The following is a 27564-nucleotide window of genomic DNA, read 5'->3' on the forward strand; positions in this document are numbered from 1 at the left end:
TGCCAGCTCGCTGGGGCCGTGGAGCCTGTGAGCGTGCAGGCCAGGCCGCAGCCCAGCGTCTGCGCAGCTCGGGCCGCCGTCCGTCACCATGGGGGCGTCGGGGCGGCTGCTGCGCGCCGTGATCATGGGGGCCCCGGGCTCCGGCAAGGGCACCGTGTCGTCGCGCATCACCAAACACTTCGAGCTGAAGCACCTCTCCAGCGGGGACCTGCTCCGCCAGAACATGCTGCAGGGCACAGGTGGGAGCTGAGACCCAGGGCTGACAACGTGCGATCGTCCCGGAGGGGCTTTGCGGGCCGGGGTCGAGGGTCCTGCAAGCGCTCCCCGATCTCGCCCGGGGAAAGCCGAAACCTCGGTGGGCAGCTTCGGGTAGATTGCGGGGGTGGGGTGGGGTGGGGGTGGGACTAGAAAGTTCAAAGACTGAAGGAAAGCCCTTGGCCTTGTTCAAGGCATACACGTCCGACCCGGCTGGCAGCTGCTGGGGGCCTAGCCTGGGGAGCTGTACCCGGCGCTACCACGTGTCCTTGTACTCGGAAGGCAGGCTTCGATTCTGCCAGGGTTAACTTTCTTTTCTACACTCCCCCCGCCCCCCCCCCCCGCCCTACTCCCGCCCTTGGTATAAACTCCGTGGCATCTTGTAGTCCTGACCTTTCTCTCTTCAAGGTCAAGTATTACTTATTCTTTTTGCAGACACAAAATTGGCTTAGATTTTGATGCCCGCAGACATTTCTTAGGCACGAAAGTTAACCTTGTGCACGGTTACATAAACGGTTGTTGTTTCTCCTGCCAAATTCTCCTAACTCAGCATACAGCCTAGTCAACAAACCCCACTCTACAACGGACGGGTTTGTGGTAAGTTCTGTTTTAAGAAAGGCATTTTAAATTTATTTTTTGAGACAGTGTCATTCGATGTAGCCAAAGTTAACTTTAACTTGAGATCCTCCTGCCTCAGCCTCCCTAGTGAGTGCTGGGATTACAGGCGCCAGCCGACTAACAGCTGCAGGCTGTTTTTAAAAAGTTAACCCCAAATTGACCGTCAGTTCCAAACTAGTGCCTACTTTGAAATTCATTTGAAGCTCATTTACATAGAAATAATACCTGTTCAAGGTAAAAGAAAAAAAAGAAAGGAAGAAGAAAGTAAAGGTCCTGGAGAGAAGGGAAACCAGAAGGAAAGAAAGTAAAAAGCCAAGCTTTGTCTTAGTCCCTGCCCTGTCCTGCTCTTCAGAGAGAAACAATGCATTTCCCTCCGGAAGTGTCTCTTTATGTACAAGCACTTGTGTGTACTCTCTGTGTTGAATCATGTTACCATATATTTACTCAGCTCCCTGTTTTCACACTGTGATCCAGTCCGTCATCCCATATGGCCATTACCCTGTTTGTTTAGCCACCCGTTTGCTGAATCTACCACGATTTATTTTACCTGTTCCCTTCCTCCTGATGGATGTATAACTACTTTGCAGGAAAGGGTGCTTTTTTTTTGTTTTTGTTTAAAAGACACTGACTTTCACCTGGGGTGGGGGGAATCCACACACTGTTTTGAGTTTCTTTGGTTGGCTCCTCAACACCCCTGGAGCCAGTTTTCGTTCTAATGTTGACCTTGAAAAATAATAAAGGTTGCAGTTAATTAAACTTTATCAAAAGGTTGTTTGACTCTTGCTAAATGTTCTTAGTGCAACAGATTGCAATTTTATGGAGGCCAAACAGTCCCCAGTCCTGGAGACTGCCTGGTTGGTTTGCTGCTATCCAAAGTACAGAGAAAGACCTGCAGGCTGACTCAGCTCACCTGACTGGGTGGTAAAGAATGCACACTGATTTAGGGAAACACAGACCATTTTAGGAGTAAATGAAGGGGCATTTGAATAAAGCAACAATGCTCCTTGCTTCATTTTAATACCTGCAAGAGTCAGGGATGGCAACTGTAACATGGAAGGGGGAGGGGGGGCGCAGAGATGTTCAGTGGCTCACTCTGTAGTTTTAATGGGCAGCTCTTTTCTTTTTTAAGACACAGAGAGACAAATACTTTCTTAAAACCTTAAAGATTCATTATCAGAAGTAGGTGTTTTTGTTTTAACAGGATCGCTCACAGTAGCTTTGGCTGGTCTTGAACTTGTAGCAATCCTCCTGCCTCAAATCTCATGAGTGTTGGGATTACAGACCCACCAGGCCCTGCTAGAAGAACTAAGGTTTGTGAAAGAAGTCTTTGCAGGCCAAAGTTCAAGGTACACACAGGAGGTTAGTCTCTGTTCAGCTGGGAAAAGTTACAGATCTTAGAGGGAAGCCCCGGCCAGGCCCCTAGGGATGGTTTCCACATCTGGCTGATGCCTGAAATCCAGAACTGGCAGGTCCTAGGATGGTCGAGTCACTTGCTCTTCAAAGAAGTATGGCAATGCCTTAGCAAGAACAGAAGACGAAGCTTGGGAGTATCATGAGATTGTTTTCACAGATGTTAATAGTTTGCTATGCAGAGTATTTTTCACTAAATGGTATCCAACAGGTCCCGTAGGTCAGGACTGAGAATAGAGTCCCATTAAATATTTGTGAAAGGATTGGATATTTCCCAAAGACACAGCCAAAGGAGAACTAATCTTAAAAAAGTCGTAAGAAAGAAAGGGCCTGAGAATCCAGAAGAGGAAACTGACTTCCTGTGCGTTGGCCTCACCAGGAGACATGGTTGGTTAGCCTTTGGTGCCTTCTCGATTCTTCTTTCTCCTGGTTGCGTCTGTGTGCAGTTGTCCAATCATCATTAGATGCTTTTTATTCCCATTTGTTGTGAGCATGTTCGTATATCATCAAGTCTCGAACTTAATTTCAGGAAGGTTGCACAATTAATTTAAACTTTGCCCCTGCTATCAGCTATTGAATTTTTTTCCGATGCCAGAAACCAAATCTGGAGCCTGTGCATGCTAAGCAAGCACTGTACCCCAGAGCTGGCTCTGCAGACCCCTATTTACTGGGCATTTATGTTGTTAGCTGTTTTTTTGTTTTTGTTTTTTTGGGTTTTTTTTTGTTTTTTTGTTTTTTTTTTTTGGTTTTTCGAGACAGGGTTTCTCTGTGTAGCTTTGCGCCTTTCCTGGAACTCACTTGGTAGCCCAGGCCGGCCTCGAACTCACAGAGATCCGCCTGGCTCTGCCTCCCGAGTGCTGGGATTAAAGGCGTGCGCCACCACCGCCCGGCTCTGTTTTTTGCTGTAATAAATACTGCTGTGCACCCGGCTCTGTTTTTTTGCTGTAATAAATACTGCTATGCACCCGAACAGCTGGCTGCAACTTTGCTTCTTTTTCCTTTGACTAAATTCCAAGTGTGGCATTTCTAGGAGCAAACCATCATGTCACGAAAGTGCTGTTTTCTAACGCCCGACTATATAGTCATCTAAAATGTGTTTGGTGGTGGCGGGAGGATCTATTCCTTCCAGGAGTGATCGCTTCATTGTTACCCATTTTTGGACCTAGACACCTTCCTCAGCTTTACGTTTGATTTAAAATGCAAGTTGTGGGTAGTATTCATTAAAACAAAAAGTGTACCTTAGAAAAACAGTCAGCTCCAGAGAGATAATAATGGCTCTGGAAACACTAGGTGACCTGGTGACACTTGCGGTTCTGAGACCTTAGAGCACCAACCAGGACAGTGGAGTCAGAAGGTTGGAGTCTGAGACTCACACCGTTACTGTAATCCTCATTCCTTTCATGAGAACACTGAGTGCCACAGAGGTGGAAGAACTCCCTCAGGGATAAACAGCCTTTCTCTACTCACCTGGGTAGCACATATGAAGTTGGTATGCTACAGAATCCATTAGTATGGGCCCAGACAAGGGTGAGATTCACATTCATGAACTACCCCCTCCCATATACACAAAACCCCAAATGAAACTAAACAGCATGTTCTGGGGTACCAGAGTGGAAACCCAGGCCTCAAGTGCCAATTATATATTCTTTCCACAGGGCAGTACTTCCCAAATTGAGGTTCATGAGGTCATTTTAGATAGACTTTTTCTTTATTCATTCAAGGTGTATTTGCCAAAAAGAACATATATTTTGTGAAGATTTTAGCTTATTTAAAAGGTGTGTTGCGCAGGGGCCATGCTAATCTTCTCTGTATAGTTCCAGGAAAGGCGCAAAGCTACACAGAGAAACCCTGTCTCGAAAAACCAAAAAAAAAAAAAAAAAAAAAAAAAAGGTGTGTTGCGGCCGGGTGGTGGTGGTGGCGGCGGCGGCGGCGGCGGCGGCGGCGGCGGCGGCGGCGGCGGCGGCGGCGCACGCCTTTAATCCCAGCACTCGGGAGGCAGAGCCAGGCGGATCTCTGTGAGTTCGAGGCCAGCCTGGTCTACTGAGCGAGATCCAGGAAAGGCGCAAAGCTACACAGAGAAACCCTGTCTCGGAAAAACCAAAAAAAAAAAAAAAAAAAAAAAGGTGTGTTGCTTAAAAGAAACATAGTAATAATTCAGATGTGGCAGACCTCCTAAGGTGAGCATCTGAGTGGCAGAGTCTGGCCCCTTGGTGGGTGCTTTCTCTGTGGTGCCAGACTTGAGGGCTGACCCTTTATCTCATTTAAATATCATCTGTATGTTGGGGGAGTCTAACTCAGTAGATAATCTCGGGTCCCCAAGTGTCCATATGGCCAAGCATCGTTGTGTGGACCCAGGAAGCACAGTGAGTATAAAGGAGACACAAACTGATGGTAGAGCAGATTATTTTTATAATGGTGATTTGTAATAGTCAATATATTTACATGGTTTGGAATTCCAAAAAGACATCTAAAACGAATAATTAGTGATAAGAGCCTTGTAAGATATTTCATGCCCTGGGCAGTGGTGGCACACGCCTTTAATCCCAGCACTCAGGAGGCAGAGGCAGGCGGATCTCTGAGAGAAACCCTGTCTCATAAAACAAAAAAAACAAACAAACAAAAAAAAATTCATGCACACATGACTTGACGCTCGCCTGCCTTCCCTTAGTGTTTCCTGTAAGTGGGAGCACAAGTCCATGATGTACAGAACCTTCCACAGTCAACAGTGTGCTTTCCAGGAGCGCTTCATTTCTCCCCTAGCACCGCCTGGTTGGCATGACTCACTGCCATGGAACTTTAACATTTAAAGTGTATATATGTAAAATCCAGTGCACGTCATATATCACAGTTGGGTAACTGTCACCACAACAGATTTTAGAACATTTTTATTACCCACAAAAGAAACCTCTTACCTATGAGTCACTCCCATTCCCACCCACCCCACCCAACCCTCTGGCAACACTACTGTATCCTTCAGTTCTCACTGTCTGGACACGTCACAGAAATGAAGTGGGAGTCTGCAGGCTTTCTCTCCGGCTTCTTTCACTTAGCATACTATTTGTCTTAATTATATTCATTTACTTAGAGTGCATGTGCACTTGTGTATATGTGTGCCAGACTATGAGTGTGGAGGTCAGAGGACAACTTGGGGTGGGTGGACTGTCACTGTCTGTCATGTGGGTCCAGGAATCCAGCTCAGGGTGTAAGGCTCAGTGGCGAGCATCTTTGACCTCCGAGCTGTGTCTGCCCAGGCTGAAGACGAAATCTGGGCTCAAGTGATCCTCTTGCCTCTGCCTCCTGGGAGCTAAAACTTGGGGTGAATGCCACTGTGCCGAGCTTGACTTGGGCTTTTAAAGATCCCCTCATGCTGGAATATTAGGACTTGGTTACTTTTTATTGTGTTATATGGATGCTTTACATTTTGTTTAGTTGATATTTGAATTAGCTTCCTTTTTTTTCATTATTTTGTGTCTAAGTAATTCAGAGCAATCTTAAAAAAGAGAAATTGGTTTAGGACTACTGCCACAAAAAGTAAGCTGCTAAATTGCTGGGGGTTTTTTGTTTTTTCATTTTTCATATACAAAACAAGGGTTTCCTTTTGATGTTTTCATGCATAGGTGTCATTGTATTTTGTTCTCATCTGTCCCCCACAGCACACTGCCCGAATTCATAGATTAATATTTAATAAAACACCATAGCTGGACCTCAGGAGAATCCTGACCCTTGTCTGTGTGCCCAGGTACTGATGCATCTACCCAGTGACGGATGGGTCCATTAGGCATGCACAGGGAGTGGGGGATTTCACTGAAGGTGCTCACAATCACGGTCAGTGATTGGGATTTGGGGTCAGGCAGACACATGGATGTGTGTTTGTCACAGTGGCTGCCATAATAGCACAGACTAGGTGGCTCAGATAGCAGAACTGTTTTTTGGAGCCTAGAGGTCCAAGACCAAGGCTCTGGAAGAGTTGGTTTCTGGCGAGGCTTGCCTTTCTGGCTGTAACCAGCACGTTCTCACTTTATGGCCTTTCTTCTGTGCTCAGGCACTCGCTGTCTCCCCCTCAGTGTTTACACACAGTTTCTATCAGATTGAAGCCCCACCCTATGACTCCCTTCAACCTTAATTACCTTCTTAAAGGTAAATATGGTCTAAATATAGTCACTGTAAGGGTTAGGTTAGGGTTTCAGCATATGGACTTGGGACTAACTACTCAGTCCATAGCAGGATTAGACACATGGTTTCAGGGGAGAGACAGGGAGAGGGAGGGAAAGAGAGAGACACAGAGAGAACACACACACACACACACATACACACACACACACACACACACACACACACACCAGTAAGCTCGGGAGCACTTGTGACATTTCAGGAGCCTAGAGGGAAACTTTTGGTTACCTAGGAGGTCGATGCTGTCTTGCTATAAGAGTCTTTTAAAATAATTTGTTTTCATTGCTATAACCTGAGACTAGACACTGCATAATTTATAAAAAAAAAAAAGAAGAAAATAAAAAAGCTTATCCAGTGCACCGTTATTGGGATCGGAAGTGCTGAGATCTGGTGGCTGCCACTGGCAAAGGTCTGTGCTGGGTTATCCCAGGCAGACGAGTGGAAGAACAAGTGGGTGTGTGAAGAGAGAAACCACAGGAAGCAGTTACCTAGGCTCCACTCTGAGAATTTGCTCGTCCAGCATCATTAATCCTTTTATGAGGGTGGACTCAGGACTCGAACCCCTCTCAGAGATTCTACCTCCTCTTAACATTGTTTCTCTGGGCACCAGACTTTTTTTTAATGAGTTCTGGCTCATGAGTGTCTGGCCACCCTTACACATATCTGTATCTTTTAATTTGCTTATTTTGAATAAACCACATCCCAAACCTGGTGAGGGATCTGATTATCTATCAAAAGAAAGAGCAAGGGACTTTTGCCAAAGCCAAGAGGGCTGGGGTTTGTTACTCTCCTGGTGGTGGTGGTGGTGTGTGTGTGTGTGGTGGTGTGTGTGTGTGTGTGTGTGTGTGTGTGGTGTGTGTGTGTGTGTGTGTGTGTGTGGTGTGTGTGCGTGTGTGTGTGTGTGGTGCCTGGAGAAGGGAAGAGTGTGCAAGGTGGGGGAGGGAAGAGGTAGAAGGATGAAGGTGGACTCAAGGCCCTGTGCATGCTAGGCAAGCGCTGTACCACTGCCAGACCTGTGGAGCTGGGCTGAAATTCTGTCCTGAAGCCCAATGAGGAGGGAGCAGGGGACAGACAGGTCTGGAAGAGGAAGCCTTTCAAGCTGTTTGGTAGCTGGAGGGAGGAACGATGGCCAAGGGAGATTTTGGTGTTCAACATTTTGTTTAAAATGTAATTCTTGTGAAATAGTCGGTATCTGAAGGTTTTATAACTAGGTAGGGGTAGAATTAAAAGCACATTCAGGGGCTTGGAGAGATGGTCCAGTCAGTAAGAGAACTGCTGCTCTACCAGAGGACCAGGTTTGATTCCCAGCACCCACATGGAAGCTCATAACCATCTGTAACTCCAGTGCCAGGGGATCTGAGGCCCTCTTCCGGCCTCTTTGGGAACCAGGTATGCACATGTGCATCCAGACATTCATGTAGACAAAACACCCTTACACATAATTTTTAAAAAGAAGTGATCAAATGAAGTCTACACATATTAAGGACATGGAACTTTCCAAGGCTATTTTATTTATTTACCTTTAAATATTCTTTTCTTTTTATTAGTGTGTGTGTGTGTGTGTGTGTGTGTACATGTGAGTGCAGTGCCAGTGGAGGCCAGAAGAGGGCATTGAATCTCCTGGAGCTGGAGTTACAGGTGTTTTTAGCCACTCAATGTGGGTGCTGGGACCTGAACTCAGGTACTCTGAAAGAGCAGCAAGTGCTCTGAACAGCAGATCCACATCTCCAGCCCCTCCAAACTTTAGTGGGTTTGGAGGACACTTTCCCAGAACCCAGGCCCCCTCCTGGACATTGTAAACTGGTGGTATGCTTGTCAAATGGCAGCTAGTTTAGTAACCATAAATTCTTAGTAACGGTAAGTTCATAGTTAGGAATCATCCACTTTTTTTCTTTGGGATAGGGCCTCTCACTAGCCTGGAACCTACCAAGTAAGGTAGGCTCTCTGGCCAGCAAACCCAGGGATCCACCTGTTTCTGCTGCTTTATGCTGTATTACAAGCTCATGCCACCATAGCAGCTTTTGTTTAATGTGGATTCTGGGGACTGAACTGAGGTCTTTACACTTTCAAGGAAACATTTACTGACTGAGCTACCACCCTCTTTAGCCCTTCTGTAGTATTTTTTTCTAATAAAAATTTCTAGAAGCTATAGAAAAGTGAAATATGTAGACATTAGTGTTTATATAGTTGTACCCACTACATGATTAGGAATAGGCTTACTTTATTTTTTTTTGGAGTCAGGGTCTCTTGGGTGGGCCATGAACTCTCTGTGTAGCTGAGGATGATCTTGAATGTCTGATCCTCCTGCTTCCACTTCCCTGGGGCTGGGATTACAGGCATGTTCGCCCACCACATTCAGTCTTACGCTGGAGAGCTAAGCCCAGGTTTCTTTCATGCTAAGCAAGCACTTTAAAAGCTCAGCTAAATTCCCAGTCCTTCCCTTCCTCCTCCTGCCCCTTATTGTGCTTGTGGTTTTTGAGACATAGTCTTGCTGTGTATCTCTGGCTGCCTGGAACTCACCATGTGGTTGAGGTTGGCCTCAATCTAGGGGAAATCCTCCCGCCTTGGCCTTCTGAGTGCACCGCCACACCATACCCGTTTGGTTTTGTTCTTTTGAGACAGAGTCTCATTATATAGCCCTGGATGGCCTGGGACTTGATATGCAGACTAGGTTGGAGTTGAACTTGGGGCATTCGCACTGTCTTTGCTTCCCTTTGGTTGGTTGGTTTTGTTGAGACAGGGCCCTCTGTAGCACAAACGGCCCTCAGCCCTGTATATGTACCTGGGGCTGGCTTTCCTGCTGGTATTCCAGGTGTCCGCCACTGTGTCCAGCATAACCTGTGCTTGTAGCAGAAGAGCTGTTAATAATGCACTTTCTCATAGGCCTGACGTCCGGAAGCATCCTATAGAAAACAAATTCCTGAGATCTGGACTAGTTTGATAAAGCAAACACACTCACTGGCTTTTCCCTCTGCTGTAGAAATTGGTGTGTTGGCCAAGACCTTCATTGACCAAGGGAAGCTCATCCCAGATGATGTCATGACTCGGCTGGCCCTTCACGAGCTGAAAAATCTCACGCAGTGTAGCTGGTTGTTGGATGGTAAGTACAGATCCGCAGTGTCCTGGGTATCTCTGCCGCCCGAAGTAATGAGTGTGGGCGGGAGAATGAGCAGTCCGGACTCTGGACAGTCATCAGGAGGGCAGTCAGTCACCTTTGAGTCTAACTTTAAAATTTAATCAGTGAGCTGATTAACTTATTTTGAGGCAAGGTCTTATGTATCCCCTACTGGCCTCCAATTTGCTGTGTGGCTAAGGATGAACTACAAATTTTGATCAGCTTGTCTTTGCCTCCCAGATGCTGGGGCTACAGGAATGAGTGGCCAAGCTTGTCTGTGTGGTGTGGTGATCAAACTCAGGGCTTCCTGCGTGTTAGGCAGGCATGCTACCAACTGAGCTATATCCCAAGCCCGGGGGTCTGGTTTTTTTATTTGAAGGGAAAGAGGGTGTTGGACCACATGATTTCTAGACTGCTTCAGATGTAGCTTTAGTTCTATGCCCCCTTTAAAGAATATTCTTTGACTTTGTAAACTTTGGTTGTTTTGCTTTTTGAGACAAGGTCTTATTATGTAGCCCAGGCTGACCTTGAACTTGTGAGCCTTCTGCCTCAGCTCCTCCCCCAAGAGCCGGAATTCCAGGCATGCAGCACCGTACCCAGCTGAGAGTGTTCTGTGCTAAGACAGGATCTGCACAAAAGAAGTTAGACTGAAGAGTGACTTACAATAACTAGACTTTTCCCAGCCTGAGTCCTGGCAGAGTCTTGGGGCAGGGTGGCTTGGAGACGCTGCTTGCTGATGGAGGGAGGAACAGAAGAGTCCTTTAAACACGGGATACTTTCCTTCAAGATCAAAGTTCTAATGCCGTCTTGGAAGGGGTGTGATAACCCGGTCCTGTTTGTTCTCTTCTACTTAACCCCGTTCTCCACCTTCACACGGAAGTCCTCAGTGCTGCCCGCTGAGCCCAGCAGCCCAGCTTGCTAGCAGCCAGAGAAGGTGTCCCAGTCCCTAACTGCAAAAAGGTTCTAGACGCTTCAGAAAGGTGAGGTAGGGAATGAACAAAGGGAGAGGCAGGGCAGAATTCCTTACTCTGGTTTATTAGCGCTAGTATCAAGAAGAAAACTACAACAACAACAACAACAACAACAACAAAACGTATGCTTGCCTGTATGTCCATCAGTGTGTACACAGAATCTCGAGGACTTAAAAATTCTTGAAACACTTACAGAAGGTCTTTGGTGTGTAGATACCATGCTGAAGACCAGTGGCTGAATACACCAGGCTGCATATATTTATTCATGACCTAAATGTTGACTGAGTGCCTTCTAGGTACACAAAGCTGGTCTGGGCACTGAACCTAAACAAGAACAAACTCCTTGCTTTTATGGACAGTATATTCTAGTAGAAAAGTTGGGATAAGCCCAGATTCAACGTTGATGTGAACAGAGAGCCATGTGAAGAGCAGGCGGATACTTGCTTCCTTTTCTGGTAGAAAATATGGATACATGAGCCAACATTTTATTCTCAGGTTTGATGAAGCCTTGCTTCTGTGAGATGCTGGGATCTAGAAGTACTCCTGTTGACAGGCTGCCTATGTAGGTCTCTTTAGCTGAAGGAATGGGGTACATGGAAGGTTGAGTGTAGATGCTGCCCCGCACAGGGAAGTGGCAAATTTCCCAAGAGACCAGCCCGTGGCCATCAGTGGAGTATATCTGGGGACTAGGGCAACAGGGGAAGGGCCTGGAATGTGGAATTCGTCTTTTATTTCTTTACTGATGTACTGTCACAATGGCTTTTCCTTTAGAACAACTAAAGCAGATGAAATGTGTAAGAGAAATAGAGTCCTCAATGATCACACCCTCCTACAGCAACTACATTTAATTGCCTCTCTTTTTTATAATTAAGAAATTTTTTATTCATTTTACATACCAATCACAGATCCCCCTCTCTTCCCTCCTCCCGCCCCCTCATTGCCTCTCTTTAAACAGACATTCTCTACAGCAATAAAAAAATACACATCTATCCAAACTTCCATCTATTATTAGATATGTTTTGCTCTCTCCACCAAGTAATAATTAATATTGTTTTCTTTTTGCTGGAGTGACAAGTACTTTTAACTGGAAAGAGGGATGAATATTTGGGTTTTGGTTTCAGTGTTTTCAGTCCATGCTGCTGCCCATGTTGTTTCTGGGTCTTGTTGACAGTGTGACTGAATCGAGGCCACTCTCTTTATGACACCATTGACTGTACCTATGAATTAATTCATCAGTGGAGTCACAGCCATTTCTCTTAATGACTGGAGCTGCCAACTAGGGACCAAGACATCAACATACAAGCTTTTGGAGGATACAACTTATTACCCAAACTGTAACGTATACACACACATGGATACACGCTGTGATGGCTATTCGTGGTTGTCAACTTGACTACATCTGGAATCAACTAAAGCCAAGCAGCTGGGTACACCTGTGAGGGATTTTTTTCTTAAATTGTTTGAAGAGGAAGACTCACCTTTAATCCACATCTTTTGAGGTGGGAAGACCCACCTTTAGTCTGGGCCATGCCTTCTGCTGGCGGCCTGTGTAAAGGACACGGAAGAAGGAAGCGTTGGCTCTTTGCCTGCCTGCCCTCGCTCTCCCTCTGGCAAGCCCATTCTGTCACCGCCGTTAGAACCTATTTCTTCATGATTCTGGCATATACTGAAAACGAGCTGAGACATCCAGCCTCATGGACTGAACAACTACAGATTCTTGGACCTTCTGCTGGTAGACAGCCGTTGCTGGACTAGCTGGACCACAGCCTGTAAGCCATCCTAATAAATGCCATTTTTTTTTTCTCTGTAAGTTCTGTTCCTTTAGAGGACCTTGTCTAATACCGATACAGATTTTTGGTACCAGAAGTGGTTCGAGAGCAACAGAAAGTATAAGGATGACTTTTTTTTTTTTTTTAAAGTAGCTTGAATAACTTTCCAATTTGCCAAAACCCACTGAAGCCTTTCCAGTTACTGAAGCCTCTCCTAGAAGCTCGCACAGTACTGAGAGCCCATGATGTGAACTAGTTTACACACTTGAGGAGACAATAGCCGGGCGGTGGTGGCGCACGCCTTTAGTCTCAGCACTCGGGAGGCAGAGGCAGACGGATCTCTATGAGTTCGAGGCCAGCCTGGTCTACAGAGCAAGTTCCAGGACAGCCAGTGCTACACAGAGAAATCCTGTCTCAAAACAAACAAAAAAAAACAAAACAAACAACCAAACCAAACAAAATTAAGGAGACGAATGTATTTGATTATCCTGATTCACCAATTGTGAGAGGCAAAATGGATTTGGTGACTCTGTATATTAAACTTTTGACAATTTGTGGAAAAAATAAGGAAAGTGATGCTGGTCAGTTGCTCCTGGCATCTCTGGATAAATTGACAAAGGAAAAGAGTGAGTTCCATGATAAAATTAACCAAGTTCTAGCATCTTAGAATATGGTGAAGGACAATGAACTCTCTGATAAAATTAACTAGCTCAAGATGTGCATACACAGTCTCAAGGTTTCTATGTGTCCTGGAAGAGAATCTTCTCCCCAGAGGCCACAGAGCTCAAGTTTCAGAAAATCAACCCAAAGCCCTCATTATAAGGCTGGCTGAATTACAGTGAAAATTCAAGTCCCAGCCTCAGAGGGTGTTGGTGGTTAGAGTAAGGGCATTCATTGGTAAGAATGGGATCCTGTAACTTGGGATGGGGATGTGTGGGAGGACCCCATTGAGACTGAGAACTTTGAACCCTCAGATTCTCAAGGGTTTATCTCACCTAAGGAAGTAGTCTCTCTACTTTCCCTCAGCAGAAGATGTATTCCCACCCTCAACTCCTAAAATATTGCCATTTCTGCCTTTGACTGAGGAAATTAATCCTTCACTGTCTGCTAAACCAGCAGTGACTTCCTCTGAAGGAAATGCCAGGCAAGATACTAGTGATGCACCTCAGGGCCCACCAATAGTTGCCTCTGGACTATAACCAGACTTCAGGCTAAGCAGGCTCCTGGAGATAGAAAGTATAGTCCATGAAGAGGTACACCACACTGCTAAAGAGCTTAATGAGCTTGCTAATTCATTCAAGGAGACGTCTGGGGAATTATGTGTGGGAATGCATTTTAAGGGTGTGGGATAATGGTGGAAGGAACATAAAACTGGACCAGGCTGAGTTTATTGATGTGGGCTCACTGAGCGGAGATTCGAGGTTAAATATGGAAGCCCGCACACATAAAAAGGGTGCCAACAGTTTGTCTCAATGGTTGGCTGAAGCATTCTCAAAAGATGGTCTACTGAAGCGGAGTTAGAGGTGCTTGATATCCCTGGGCTTAGTGTAGAGGAAGGGATGTTAAGGCTCAGGGAGATTGCAGTGTTATACGCTGTGTAAAACCTAATCCTCCACAATGGGAAGGCCCGAATACACGCCCTTTATGAATCCTATAACATACACAATGGGGAGAGGGCGCCAGTACATTTGAAGAGCTTTGTTGTCTCCCTTTTCCCTGTGCCAGACCTGGGGTTGGAGACACTGCTTAAATGCATTAATTGCAGTGGGTTTAATTGGGCCCCAAAGGAGCAGGGCCAGGTGGCAGTACTGAATGCCAAAGACAAGATGATCATAGTTATCATAATGGGCAACATAGGCAAAGCAATGCCCATGATGGCCTGGCCCATCATGGGCAGCAAGGCAAAGTGATTTTTACTTATGTGGACCTTTGGTACTGGCTAATCAATCATAGTGTTTCCAGGCATGAAATAGGTAAGAAGCCTACTGCCTTTTTGTTTGATCTGGATAAGTGGAAAAATTTCTCAAACAAATGAAAGGAAGTCTACATTGGATGGTGGCAAAAGAGAATCTTGGCCCATGAACCAGACTTGAGGCAGTTTGCAGGCCCAGAACCCCTTAAAAGAAAGTATGGACAGGTTCCCCTGAAGAAGGACCTTGATAAAACACATACAAGTATTGTTGTTGGCTTTTCTCCAGTTCTTCCCCCGAGGGACCTGAGGCCTTTGACGAGTGTAGCTGTACACTGGGGGACAGGAAACAATCAGACATTCCAGGCTCTGTTTGATACTGGCTCTGGATTAACACTGATTCCGGGTAATCCCAAGAAGTGCTGGGGCCCTCCAGTTAAAGTAAGGGCTTATGGAGGTCAGGTGATTAATGGAGTTTTGACTGGTGTCTGACGCACAGCAGGTCCAGTGGGTTCCCAAACTCAACCCGTGGTTATTTCCCCAGTTCCAGAATATATAATCAAGATAGACATACTTAGAAGTTAACAGAATTCTCCCATTGGTTCTCACCTATGGACTGGAACATTATGGTTGGAAAGGGTAAATGAAGTCTTTAGAGTTGCCTCTACTGTGGGGGACCAGCCCCCACTTTTACGACCAGGGTACTCTTGAGCAGGGAGAAGTGAGGAATATTTAGATAGAAAGAGATACCTAGATGATGAGAGGAAAGACAGAAATACAGGATAGCCTTGGGAGGGCCTGGGTCAAAATCCACCAGCCCAGAACTTTATTCCAAAGGGCTTTTTATAACAATGCCAAAGAGTGACCTTGGCAAAAAGACCTCCCCCTGCTAGATACAACCAAGTGCAGACCCTTCCAAGCACCTGGTACCCAGGCCCGTGGCCCGATCATCCTCTTTTGCAGTCCTGCTAGATAAAGCCACTAGGAAACCTTGGTGGGCTCCAACACTCTGCCAGGGAAAATAGTGAATCAAAAACAGTATCATGACCCTGGAGGAATTAGTACCACCACCAAGGACTTGAAAGATGCAAGGGTGGTCCCACCACATCTCCCTTTAACTCCCCTATCTGGCCAGTGCAGGAGACTGATGGACCATGGAGAATGACAGTGGACTATCAAAAACTCAGTCAAATAGTGAATCCAATTGCAGCTGTTGTACCAGATGTTGTGTCCTTACTTAAGCAGATGAACACATCTTTTGGTATATGGTGTGCAGCTATTGATCTGGCAAATACATTTTTCTTGGTACCTGTTCATAAGGACCCCTAGAAGAAATTTGCTTTGAGGCCAGCAGTATACCTTTACAGTTTTACCTCAAGGATTAACTCTCCAGCCCTGTGTCATAACTTAGTTAGAAGGGATCTTGATTGCCTGTCCCTTCCACAAAATATTACCTTGATGCACTGTACTGATGACATTATGCTGATTGGACCAAGTGAGCAGGAGGGAGCAAACACTTTGAATGCATTGGTAACACATGTGCATATTAGAGGATGGGAAATAAATCCAACCAAAATTCAAGGAAGGACCTTCTACCTCAGTGAAATTCTTAGGAGTCCAGTGGTGTGGGGCATGCAGAGATAATCCTTCTAAAGTGAAGGCTAAGTTACTGCACCTGGCCCCTCCCACCACCAAGAAAGAAGCACAACATTTAGTAGGCCTGTCTGGATTCTGGAGACAACACATTCCTCATGTGGGTGTGTTACTCTGGCCCATATACCAGGTGACTAGGAAAGCTGCTAGCTTTGTGTGGGGCCTGGAACAGGAGAAGGCTCTTCAACAAGTCCAGGCCGTTGTGCAGGGTGTTCTATCACTTGGACCACATGATCCAGCAGACCCAATGGTACTTGAGATGCCAGTGGCAGATAGAGATGCTGTTTGCAGCCTTTGGCAGGCCCTGTAGGTGAATCACAGAGGAGTCCTTTGGGATTTTGGAGCAAGGCTCTACCATCATCTGTAGACAGTTATTCTCCCTTTGAGACATAGCTCTTGGTCTGCTATTGGGTCTTAGTGGAAACTGAATATTTGACAGTGGGCTAACAAGTTACCATTTGACCTGAGCTGCCATCATGAATGAGCTGAGTGTTATTGGACCCACCAAGTCATAAAGTAGGACGTGTACAGCAGCAATCCATTGTCAAATGGACATGGTATATATGTGACCAGGCCCGAGCAGGTCCTGAAGGCACAAGCAAGTTACATAAAGAAGTTGCCGAAATGCCTATGGTTTCTACTCCCGTTACAATGCTGTCTACTGCCAAGCATGCACCATAGGATGTGCCCTGTGATCAGTTGACTGAGGAAGAGAAGACTAGGTTTTGCTGATGGTTCTGCACATTATGTTGACACCACTCAGCAGTGGACAGCTGCAGCATTACAACCCTTTCTGGAACAACCCTGAAAGATCCCTGTGAAGGGAAATCTTTACAGTGGGCAGAACTTAGGGCAGTGCACGTGGGCATACATTTTATTTGGAAGGGGTGGGCAAATATGTGACTGTTCACTGATTTATGGGCTGTAGCCAGTGGATTGGCTGGATGGTCAGGGACCTGGAAAGAGCATCTTGGAAAATTGGTGAGAAAGACATCTGGGGAAGAAGTATGTGGATAGATCTCTGCAAATGGGCGAAGGATGTGAAGATACTTGTGTCCCAGCCAAATGCTCATCAAAAGATGGCTTCAACAGAAGAGGAGTTCAGTAACTTAGTATATAGGATGACCTGTTCTGGGGACAGTCAGCCTCTTTGCCCAGCCATCCCTGTCATTGCCCAGTGGACACATAAACAAAGTGGCCATGGTGGCAGAGATGAAAGTTATGCCTGGTCTCAACAACATGGACTTCTACTCACCAAGACTGACCTGGCTACAACTGGGGCTGAGTGCCAGATCTGCCAACAGCAGAGACCAACACTGAGTCCCAGATATGGCACTATTCCCAGGGGTGACCAGACAGCTACCTGGTGACAGGTTGACTACACTAGACCATTTCCTTGTGGAAAGGACAACGCTTTGTCCTTACTGAAATAGGTGCTTGTTCTGGTTATAGAATGCTTTTGCCAAAACCACCATGCATGGGCTTACAGATTGCCTGATCCACCGTCATGGTATTCCACACAGGATTGCTTCTGACCAAGGAACTCACTTCGCAGCTCGAGTAGTGCAACAGTAGGCCCAGGACTATGGAATCCACTGGTCTTACCATGTTCCCCACCATCCTGAATCAGCTGGTCTGACAGAAATATGGAATGGCCTTTTAAAAACACAGTTACAGCACCAGTTAGGTGGCAGCAGCATAGAGGGCAGGGCTAGGGTTCTCCAGAAGGCAGTGTATGCTTTGAATCAGTGCCCAATATATGGTACTGTTTCCCTCATTGCCAGGATCCACAGGTCCAGGAATCAAGGGGTGGATGTGGTGGTTTGAAAGAAAATGCCCCCCAAAGGGAATGGTACTATGAGGAGGTGTGGCCTTGTTGGAGTAGGTATGGCCTTGTTGGAGGAAGTATATTACTGTAGAGATGGGCTTTGAGGTCTCATATATGCTCAAGCCATGCTCAGTAAGACAGTTCACTTCCTGTTGCCTTTGGATCAAGATGTAAAATTCTCAGCTCCTTTTCCAGCACCATGTTTGCCTGTACACTGCCATGTCCCACCATGATAATGAACTAAACCTCTGAACCATAAGCCATTCCATTAAATGATTTCCTTTATAAGAGTAGCTGTGGTCATGGTGTCTCCTCACAGCAGTAGGGACCCTAACTAAGAGTGGAAAAGGGAATAGTTTCACTCACTGTCATCTCTAGTGACCCACTAGGAAAATCTTGCTTCCTGTTCCCATGACCTTAAGTTCTGCTGGTCTAGAAGTTTGGATTCCAGAGAGGATTGGGGGTAGTCCTGCCAGGCTTCCCCTGGCCACTTTGAGCTTCTGATGCCTTTACAGGCATAAGACTTACAGACTAAGAAAGGAGTAAACCGTGTTAGGAAGAGTGATTGATCCAGATTACCAAGGGAATATTGGATTGCTTTCCCACAATGGAGGTAAGAAGGATTATGTCTGGGTGGAGGAGATCCTTTAGAGCATCTCGTGGTGCTACCATGTCCTGTGATTAATGTCAATGGGAAACTACCACAGCCTAATCCAGGCAGATGACAAAGGGCACAGACCCTGAAGGAATGAAGGTATGTGTTGTGTATGTAACTATTCTTTTAAGATGTGTTACATTCATTTATGCTGTGGAACATCTGTTTGATAATGCAAAGATATGTTGCATTCTTGTATGTTGCATTTGTTTAACTCTGTGAAGCTGTGTTACTTTCCCTGCCTAAAACACCTGATTGGTCTAATAAATAGCTGAACAGCCAACAGCTAGGTAGGAGAAAGGACAGGCAGGGCTGGCAGGCAGAGAGAAGAAATAGGAGGAGAAATCTGGGAAAAGATCCGGGGGAGCAAGAAAAGAAGGAGAGGAGGACATCAGGGGCCAACCACCCAGCTACACAGCAAGCCACGGAATAAGAAGTAAAGAAAGGTATATGGATAAAGAAAGACAAAAGCCCAGAGGCAAAAGGTAGATGGGATAATGTAAGTTAAGAGAAGCTGGCTAGAAACAAGCCAAGCTAAGGCCAAGCATTCATAAGTAAGAATAAGACTCCGTGTATTTATTTGGGAGCTGGGTGGTAAGCCCCCAAAGAGCAAAAGATTAAAGAAAAGAAAAAGAAAAAAAGAACCCAACAACAGGTATGGATCATTCCTCCAGGAAAAGAGCCAAGGCTTGCTGAGGTGTTTGGGGTGGAGGAAATACAGAATGGGTGTTAAAGGAAGGTAGTTATAAATACCAGCTAAGGCCAAGTGACCAGTTGCAGACATGAGGATTATAACTGCCATAAATGTTTGTCATATTTTATTAAGAATGTGTTTGTACAGATATTTGTATTTTCTTTCCTCCATTTCTTTATCATGTAATATTAGTTAAGAAGAGTATCAGTGGTTATCACATTTAAGTTTTGAGATACTAAAACAATATCTCTCAAGGGACATTGTCACCTATACTAACTGTACAATGCATTAGCAGTTGTACAAGAGATAGTTGTATTATGTTAGCTGTAATTATGACCTGGTTAAATATATAACGTGTTTGTGATTGTACATGGGACAGTTAGGCATTATTATGACCTGGTTGTTTATACTTGGAAATTAAGCATAGCATAAAGAGATACAATTGTGTGTCAAGCTGACAAGGGGTGGACTTGTGATGGCTGTTCTTGGTTGTCAACTTGATGACAACTGGAATGAACTAAAACCCAAGTGGCTGGGTACACCTGTGAGGGATTTTTTCCCCCTTAATTCCTTTGAAGTCTGAAGTCTCATTTTTAAATCTGGATCTTCTGAGGTGAGAAGATACACTTTTAATCCAGATCTTTTGAGGTGGGAAGGAAGGTCTACCTTTAATCTGCCACACCTTCTGCTAGCAGCCTATATAAAGGACACAGAAGAAGGAAGCTTGCTCTCTTTGCCTGCTTGCTCTAGCTCTTGGTGGCAAGTCCATTCCTTCACTGGCATTAGAGCCTACTTGGCATATGCTGAAGACCAGCTGAGACATCCAGCCTCATGAACTGAACAACTATTGGATTCTTGGACCTTTTGTTGGTAGACAGCCATTGTTGGACTAGCTGGACCACAGCCTGTAAGCCATTCTGATAAATTCATATATATATGTATCCATTCTATAAGTTCTGTTCCTCTAGAGAATCCTGGCTAATACACACACATAAACCAACTTTTGCAATTTGCATTTCAGCTGAATTAAACTACAAGGGCAGTTTGGTTTCAGTAGGCTGAAAGATGCATTTTCTTGCATTTAGCATACATACTATACTTTAATTCCCTACTTGAGGAGCATTTGGGTGGCAGCCAGGGTTTCATTGTTTGGAATGATGCTGCAAAACATAGCCTTACATTTCTTCTCCTGTCACAGGTTATTTTTATTCAGGCCTTTTATCTCAATGGATGTTTTGTTCTAAGTTACTGAAGATAAACATTTAAAAATTTTGTGTAGAGTGCTTTGCCTGCAAGCATGTATGTACACCACATGGTATGGTGCCCATAGAAGCCAGAAAAGGTCATCTGAGCTCCTGGAAGTAGAGTTACAGATGGTTGTGGGTGCTACGTGGGTGATGGGAATCGAACCTGGGCCCTCCACAAGAGCAGCAGTGTGAACACTGTAATAAGAATCGGGCCAATAGAGAGGTATTTTTGTTAAGACTTTTTTCAGTGCAAACTCCTTGGTTACGAGTGCAGGTGTTAGGTTATATAGACTGCTTGTGTTCACTGTGACTGCCACTGCTTAACAGCTTTATGAGCCACAGCAAGGCATGTGCTGTTGCTCTGCCCGCTTCCTCATTTGTAAAGTGGAGATAACAACAGCATCTCTCTCATGGGCATTAGGGAAATTGAAAGAAATGGTCGCTATAAAACCTTTAATGTATGGCTGTTGGCATTTGAAAGCATTCTGTGGAATGAGCTATTATACTCTATTAGTCTCATTAAAGATATTCAGATTGTTTCTCTCAGGATGATTTCATTAGAAATTTTATAGTAAATGCTTGTCATTTTCTTTCATCCTGGGGCTACATAAAGTGTTCCAGGCTGAACCTCTTGCCATTAACTTTGTTTGGGGCCATTGTCCCTCGATCCGGGTTCTTTAATAGTTATTTTATCCCATTATGAGTTCTAAGTCATAAGCCCAATTTTCCATGTCTGAGCTTTAGCAAGCCGTGTTTTTAGCACTAACAAATCATTGCATATGCATGTTAGCCCCTGTCACCCTTGAGAAATGTATTATTTTCATAAATTTTAACTTTTCCTTGTGCCCTGGACAGAATGTTCCTAGTCATAACATTGTAAAGTAAAAACTTTGGGATCAGATACCATTTCAAATTCCCCAGCGTACTTGTGTCTATTTTGGGACTCAATAATCATTTCTAGTTGCTTTTCTCTGTGTTTTTGAACCACATTGTTTAAACTATTTTAGCTGTACTGGCTGCGTACCCTGTTTTTCAAATGCCTGAGACAACATGTTTCCTACTTCAGAGTTTTGTACTTCCAGCTGTGGTCTTTAACAGCTGAGCATTCCTGAGCACCCTAAACCCCAAAATGGACACATCTGACATCACTGAATCTAGATTTCTGGATTAGGGATGTTCAGATTGTAAAAATTGTTTTATATGTCAGGGCTTGTTCCTCTGTTTTGCTTTCTGTCATACTTCAAACTCAGCCTTCTGAGATTTTGAATGAAGATGATGTCCTCCTGATAAGTCCTTTCCCATATACATATTTTTTTTTTAAAGATAGGGTCTCACTATGTAGCTCTGGTTAGCTTGGAACTCACTATGTAGACCAGGCTGGCCTCAAATTCAGCCTTCCTCTCTGCCTCCTGAGTGCTGCTACCATTCCTGTCTTATTTTAAAAAATTGTAAGTGTGTGTGTGTGTGTGTGTGTGTGTGTGTGTGTGTGTGTGTGTGTGCAGGAGGTGTTGTTGACCAGAAGGTGTCAGATCCCTTGGAGCTAGAGTTACAGGTGGTATGAGCCACTGGATGAGGATACTTTGTATTTGGTTGTTTTTTTTATTTTATAGTTTTTGTTTGTTTGTTTTTGTTTTTCTGTTTTTGTTTTGTTTTGTTTTAGAGATCTAAGTGTGGTGACTCCCACTTGTTTCATTTAAGATTTATGAGTGTTGCGCTTGCATGTTATGTATGCGTACCATGTGGATGCCTGGCACCCATGGAGGCCAGAAGGTAAAATCAGAACCCTTACGACTTAGAGTTATGGATGGTTTTGAGCTGCCATATGGGTGCTAGGGATTGAACCTGGGTCCTATACAACAGCAGCAAGTGCTTTAAACCACTGAGCTCTCTCTCCGGCCCCTTTTGTTTGTGTTTAAGACAGAGTCTCATGTAGCCCGGACTGGCCTTGAACTCCATTATTAATATGTAGCCAAGGCTTTGAACTCCGGATCCCTTGCCCCCACTTCCCAAGTGCCTACATGGCAAGCATGCCGTCACATCCGACTTGAATTCAGATTGGCTGGTAAGCATGATGGCAGGCAGACAGTCCCCATCTCCACAGGCTTCCACCTGTTTCACTGAGGCTTACCGCCCCAGGAGAGCGATGTGCTGTATTTTACAGAAATACCCTCGAATGCACACTCAGAATGTTTAACCAGATATCTGGGTGCTCTACAGTCAATTGACACCAAGAAATTCGCTCACGGTTGTGTTACAGTTCTGGTCCACCTGCCTGGCTTCATTCCTGGGTTCAGTTTGCCTAACACTAACCCTTTCTCTTTGTCTTCCCCTCCCTCCACCTCATATACAGGTTTTCCAAGGACACTTCCACAGGCAGAAGCCCTGGATAGAGTTTACCAGATAGACACAGTGATAAACCTCAACGTGCCCTTTGAGGTCATTAAACAACGCCTTACTGCTCGCTGGATCCATCCTGCCAGTGGCCGAGTGTACAACATTGAATTCAACCCTCCCAAGACTGTGGTGAGTAACAGCAGCGGGGCTGACACACAGCAGAGTGTCCCCGAGTTCTCTTCCCCTCACAGGCAGAGTTCTGTAACCCTGGACATCCTCTGTCTGACCAAGTCCACTGCCAGGGTACTTGATAGGTCTGGTCCACTCAAGCTTGGTAGTAAAGGTGCGTTCCTCTGGAACAGGTCTGCGCCTCGCTCAAGTGTTATGGTTTAACTGTGAAATGTCCCCCATAGGCTCAATGTGGTGACTGCTTGGTCCCCAACTGGTGGTGTAGTTTCTGAGGTGGAGCCTAACTGGAAAAGTGGGTCACTGGGACAGTACCTCTGCAGATTATGCATGATCCTTAGTCCCTTCCCCGACCTTCTTCTTGTGCATCCTGTGAAGAAAACTGCATGTGCGTGCGTGCGTGCGTGCGTGTGTGTATGTACCCGTGCACATACGTGTGTGCACACACACAGACACACACATGCAGACACACACACACACACACACACACACACACACACACAATCCAACCATGATGTTCTCACGTTCAAGCTCATGAGCTCAAGCAGCCAAGACCCGAGCCCTCTGAAACAATCTGCCAAATACACAGCCCCTCCCTTCTACTTGGTTTTCTCAGGTGTTGGCTATAGCAGTGAGAAATCTGACACAGACAAAAAGTGTTGGTTTTCTTACTCTGGGCCAGGTGTGAGTGAAGGGCAGAGGCAGTGAGGATCTGCAACGCTGGCTTGCGGTTGGAATTTCTACCACACCTGGGAACCAACACTCCGAGGACCTGGGCCTAGGGACAGACAGGGGCGTCCCAATCCAAACCCTACAGCACTATGGAAATGGCCCTGGGGGTTCTCACAGCGGCAGTCATCTGCCTTTAGTTTGGATCCTGTTCACTGAAACATGAGCACGTTTCTGTGATGGGTGCTGGAATAGAGAAGCTCTCTGCTTAGAAAGACGCTGTCACGCTGAGCTGACATTCTTCAACGTCTGTCCAGGGCATCGATGACCTGACAGGAGAACCTCTGATTCAGCGTGAGGACGACAGACCCGAGACTGTGATCAAGAGGCTGAAGGCCTATGAAGCCCAGACAGAGCCCGTCCTGCAGTATTACCAGTGAGTTCTCGCCCTTCTCACCGCCTCCAGACAGCCAGCTTTCAGTTTCCGTACTTCACGGCTGAAATGCTAAGCTACCAGGAGCCCCGGTTCCAGCTGGCTTAAGCAACAGAGATTTTAGGTGTCTGTACCAGAAAGAAGGCAGAGCTTCAGTCTCCTAGCTTTCCTCAGGTTTGCCGTTCTTTGTCTCCCCGCTTCTGCGTCCTGGTTTCGTCCTTCCTGCATGGTTGCTGGTATTTGCCAGAAAGGCCACTCCTTCCTCTTCCCTGAAGGGCCGAGTAAACGTTTTATTCAGTGAACAAAAGCTCTGAGCATCACTCAGATGAAACTGAACAGCCACTGGTCAGGAAACCTCATACTTACTGTTGTAAGCCTGGGTTCCTGCCAGCTCCAGACTCAACCATGGGGCTAGGGAGGGTCGATACAGGCTAGTCCACATCCATGGTTTGGGGGCTCATTTCTACCCACATTCTGCCATGTGGTGGAGGGCTGGAACCAGTGCTGGGCCAGTAAGCCCAGTAGCCCACCTGGCATGCCAAGAGAGGTCGCTTAAGCATAGAATTTCAAATGACAGCCAACCCTCGGAATCGTTCTGTGGTCAACAGTCTTTGGAAGCTCCTACTCACACATGTTTTTTTATCTGTTCTTCAAGGACGTCTGTACCATGCAAGGAATACAAGAACTACCTTGAGCTGTACCCAGCTCAGGCCAAGAAGCAGTGTGGTGTCCTTACCCAGCCCTTCTTCCAGGAATGAGGGCTGCTTTGCCTTCATTGTGTCCTGCAGTGATTCAGGGCCAAAGCAGTACATGTTGTTGCAATAAGAGCATAGACTCCAGAGTCAGAAAGCCCAAGTTCAAAGCCCAGCTTGCTATTTAATTAACATGGCCTTCGCCTCTTGCATAAGCGCTTAAGCTCTGTCTGGTTTCTCTTTCATAAAATGTGGGTGAGGCTTGAAAGTGAGTTAATATGGCGATTCACTTTTTACAGTAGCCATCACTTTAAGCTTGTGATTGTATACTAAGCCTGGCTCTATAACCCTGGGCAAGGCATGTCTCTTCTGATTCCTTATTTCCAGCCAGCCAGTATTAAATACCCCCTTTTAGAACTATTAGGGGACGGGAGTGAGACAGCCTCTGCAAAGGCTTAGAGCAGTCCCCAGCTACTGAGTCAGCCACTGTTGGGGACCCTGCTGGCACTGTGCCAGGCCCTTGTCTAAGCCGACAATTAGACTCAGTTCCTACAGGCCTCCAAGACAGTCACCTTGTATGGATAAAGAGGAAAACTGTGTCAACAAGCTGCATCGGGTAGTGAGATCCAACTCGTGCTTATCATCAGAAACCATTCACACTGGCTTAAGCAAACCGGGGTGGGGGTGGGGGTGAGGGTGGGGGTGTTAGTCCTAAAACCAAGAAGTCCAAATACAGATGGCTGGTCCAGGGGCTTAAGGAGTGTGGTCCAAACCCAGCCCTTTCAGCTCCATTCCCTGTGTTGGCTTCAGGCCCAGGCGGCTGCAGTGTCTTCTGACTTGAGCTCAACTTCTGCCAGCTCCGCTAACTCAGCAGAAAAGAGACACCTTTCCCCCCGGCAAAAGTCGTGGGATCGATGGCCATTAGCTCCAGCCACCTACTGTTGAAGAGAGGGTGTGGGAACAGTCTCACGTACACCTCATGTACTGAGTGTGGTCCGCCTGACTGTCCATAAGACTCACAACAGAGAACGCCTTGTGCCTGGGCAGATAATAATACTCCTAAGAGGCTGTGAGTAGAGGAAATGCCTACAAGGATTAGTTCTGACACAAGATGGGAGGTTGAGGAAAGCTACAGAAATTAGTGACTTGGGGCTCTTTCTTTCTGGGCTCCTGGCTCCTGCTGCTTCTTGCCATATATACAATGCACAGACTTACAGGCTTACCTAAAAATGGAAATAGCCTTAAAAAAGAAACTTCATAATAGTCAGTACTGTTATTTGAACAAGCTTATAGTCTCCTTATTCTTCCCATCTGGGAACGCTCGTCTGTCTAGAATGTGATGTTCTTACTCTTTGGAAGACTCATTTTTGCAGCTGGTTCCATTTCATTACAGCGAAATTACAATGCATATGTGAGGAGCAGGGACCAGGTGCCCGTTCCCTACAGAGTTCTGCCTCGGTAGGACATCACTCCTGGCATCCTAGCTGATATTAAAGCGTCATCTCCAAGATGCTTTCCGTTCAAAGCTTGCTCTCCTGAAAGCTCCACCTGTCTGTGAATTTCGATGCTAAAAGGCTTCTTCTCTGTAAATACTCCCTTTGCATAATTTTTCTCTGTAGCAGCTACTTTCACACAGAAAACAGCTTCTGTTATTTTATTGAACCATGGCAAATGTTAGGAGCTGTCAATAAAGGGATCCTTTTGTCCCAGCAAAAGCCATTGAGAACGGCTGTAGAGCTATGGAAAGTAATAAATCAAGTTGGGTGACCTGCAAACCAGTGTGCATACCCAAGAAAGGTGTGTGGGTCAGGGAGTTCAGAACCTTAAGGTAGTCTGTGTGGTTTGAGAAGCAAACCCCAGGATTCTGAGCCCCACACTTCATCCTTCCTCCTACTGAACACTGGAGTAAAATAACTAACTCCTTTGATGGCCTGTCTCGGGACAAGCCAACCAACCTGCAGGGATAAACAGAGAACTCTGACAAGAGAAAATTCAGGAAAGCAGAATAGCAGGGAAAGGAACTTGGTAAAAAGGATAATGAGTGCTGGAAACTTTCAGAGACTTCAGTGGAAGACAAAGCCAGGCAGGGATGATATCCTGGTGGCTGATGGGCCCTGTTTCTAACCCATCAGCCCGGGGATTGAGGCTGAGTCCCTTCCCAGAAGGCAAGTGTGTCTGTAAGTAGGAGCACATGGGCTTTTGACAAGATATGAAGCATTAGTATAGGCTTGGCCGGCAGCTCAGGCTCAGTTTGACAGCTGACATCCTTTTAAAGATCCCTTTCCTGTGCCAGAGACAAAGCACAAACTAGAATCTAGATTTTCCTATGTCTAGCCAAGTTCCTTCCCCTGGATCAGAGACCTAAACTCACAGAACTTCTAAACTCACATGAACTTTACAAATCCCTTTGAAAAAGCACATTAGGCACACCCAGATGTGTGTAATCTATCTATTTACCTACCTATTTATTTTGTTTTTCATCTCTAGGAAAAAAGGGGTGTTGGAAACATTCTCTGGAACGGAAACCAACAAGATCTGGCCCCATGTATATTCTTTCCTACAGACGAAGGTTCCAGAAACTACCCAGAAAGCCTCTGTCACTCCCTGAGGAGGGAGTAATTAGCAGGGCCACCTCGCCTCGTCTGTTTTTCGAAGCTCTTTTCCTAAGACTTCTCTGAAAATTATGACTTCTTCCTAATGGCTTTCTTCTGGATGTTACTAAGGATGTGCCAAATGAGTCAGACACTAAGGCTGATCTGTTAAAATAACCTCGGATGTGTAATCTAGTTGTTTTCTGTGGATGTGCAATTGGAAAACATCAGAAATGTTGAAACTTAAGAAAAAAAAAAATCAGAGCACCATGAAAAAGAACTGGTAATTGTCTACCCTTCTGTTCAGTTAAAGTGGTTGATCACATTTTCACGTTTTCCTGGAAAAGTTCAAAAAATTACATATT

At 45.6% G+C, this 27564-nt stretch overlaps 1 protein-coding gene and 1 pseudogene across 1 annotated transcript; one reads left to right on the forward strand and one right to left on the reverse strand.

Moving 5' to 3' along the window:
- On the forward strand, positions 1 to 27479 carry Ak3 (adenylate kinase 3). Its single transcript, XM_059259238.1, has 5 exons — positions 1 to 239; positions 9434 to 9553; positions 22645 to 22817; positions 23801 to 23919; positions 27096 to 27479. The coding sequence occupies exons 1-5, from the start codon at positions 89 to 91 to the stop codon at positions 27214 to 27216; spliced, it is 684 nt and encodes a 227-aa protein (XP_059115221.1). The 5' UTR covers positions 1 to 88; the 3' UTR covers positions 27217 to 27479.
- LOC131902890 (U6 spliceosomal RNA) lies at positions 4037 to 4131 on the reverse strand (annotated as a pseudogene).
- Positions 27480 to 27564: the final 85 nt, after the last annotated feature.

This window comes from Peromyscus eremicus, chromosome 1, assembly GCF_949786415.1.
Source record: "Peromyscus eremicus chromosome 1, PerEre_H2_v1, whole genome shotgun sequence".
In the NCBI taxonomy this organism is placed as follows: domain Eukaryota; kingdom Metazoa; phylum Chordata; class Mammalia; order Rodentia; family Cricetidae; genus Peromyscus; species Peromyscus eremicus.

What these genes read in the sequence shown, in the direction of transcription:
- Ak3 (XM_059259238.1), top strand. Translation starts at nt 89, where the DNA reads ATGGGGGCGTCGGGGCGGCTGCTGCGCGCCGTGATCATGGGGGCCCCG. An exon ending in GAACATGCTGCAGGGCACAG is followed by an intron (nt 240 to 9,433) that starts GTGGGAGCTGAG and finishes CCTCTGCTGTAG; the next exon opens with AAATTGGTGTGTTGGCCAAG. An exon ending in GTGTAGCTGGTTGTTGGATG is followed by an intron (nt 9,554 to 22,644) that starts GTAAGTACAGAT and finishes CCTCATATACAG; the next exon opens with GTTTTCCAAGGACACTTCCA.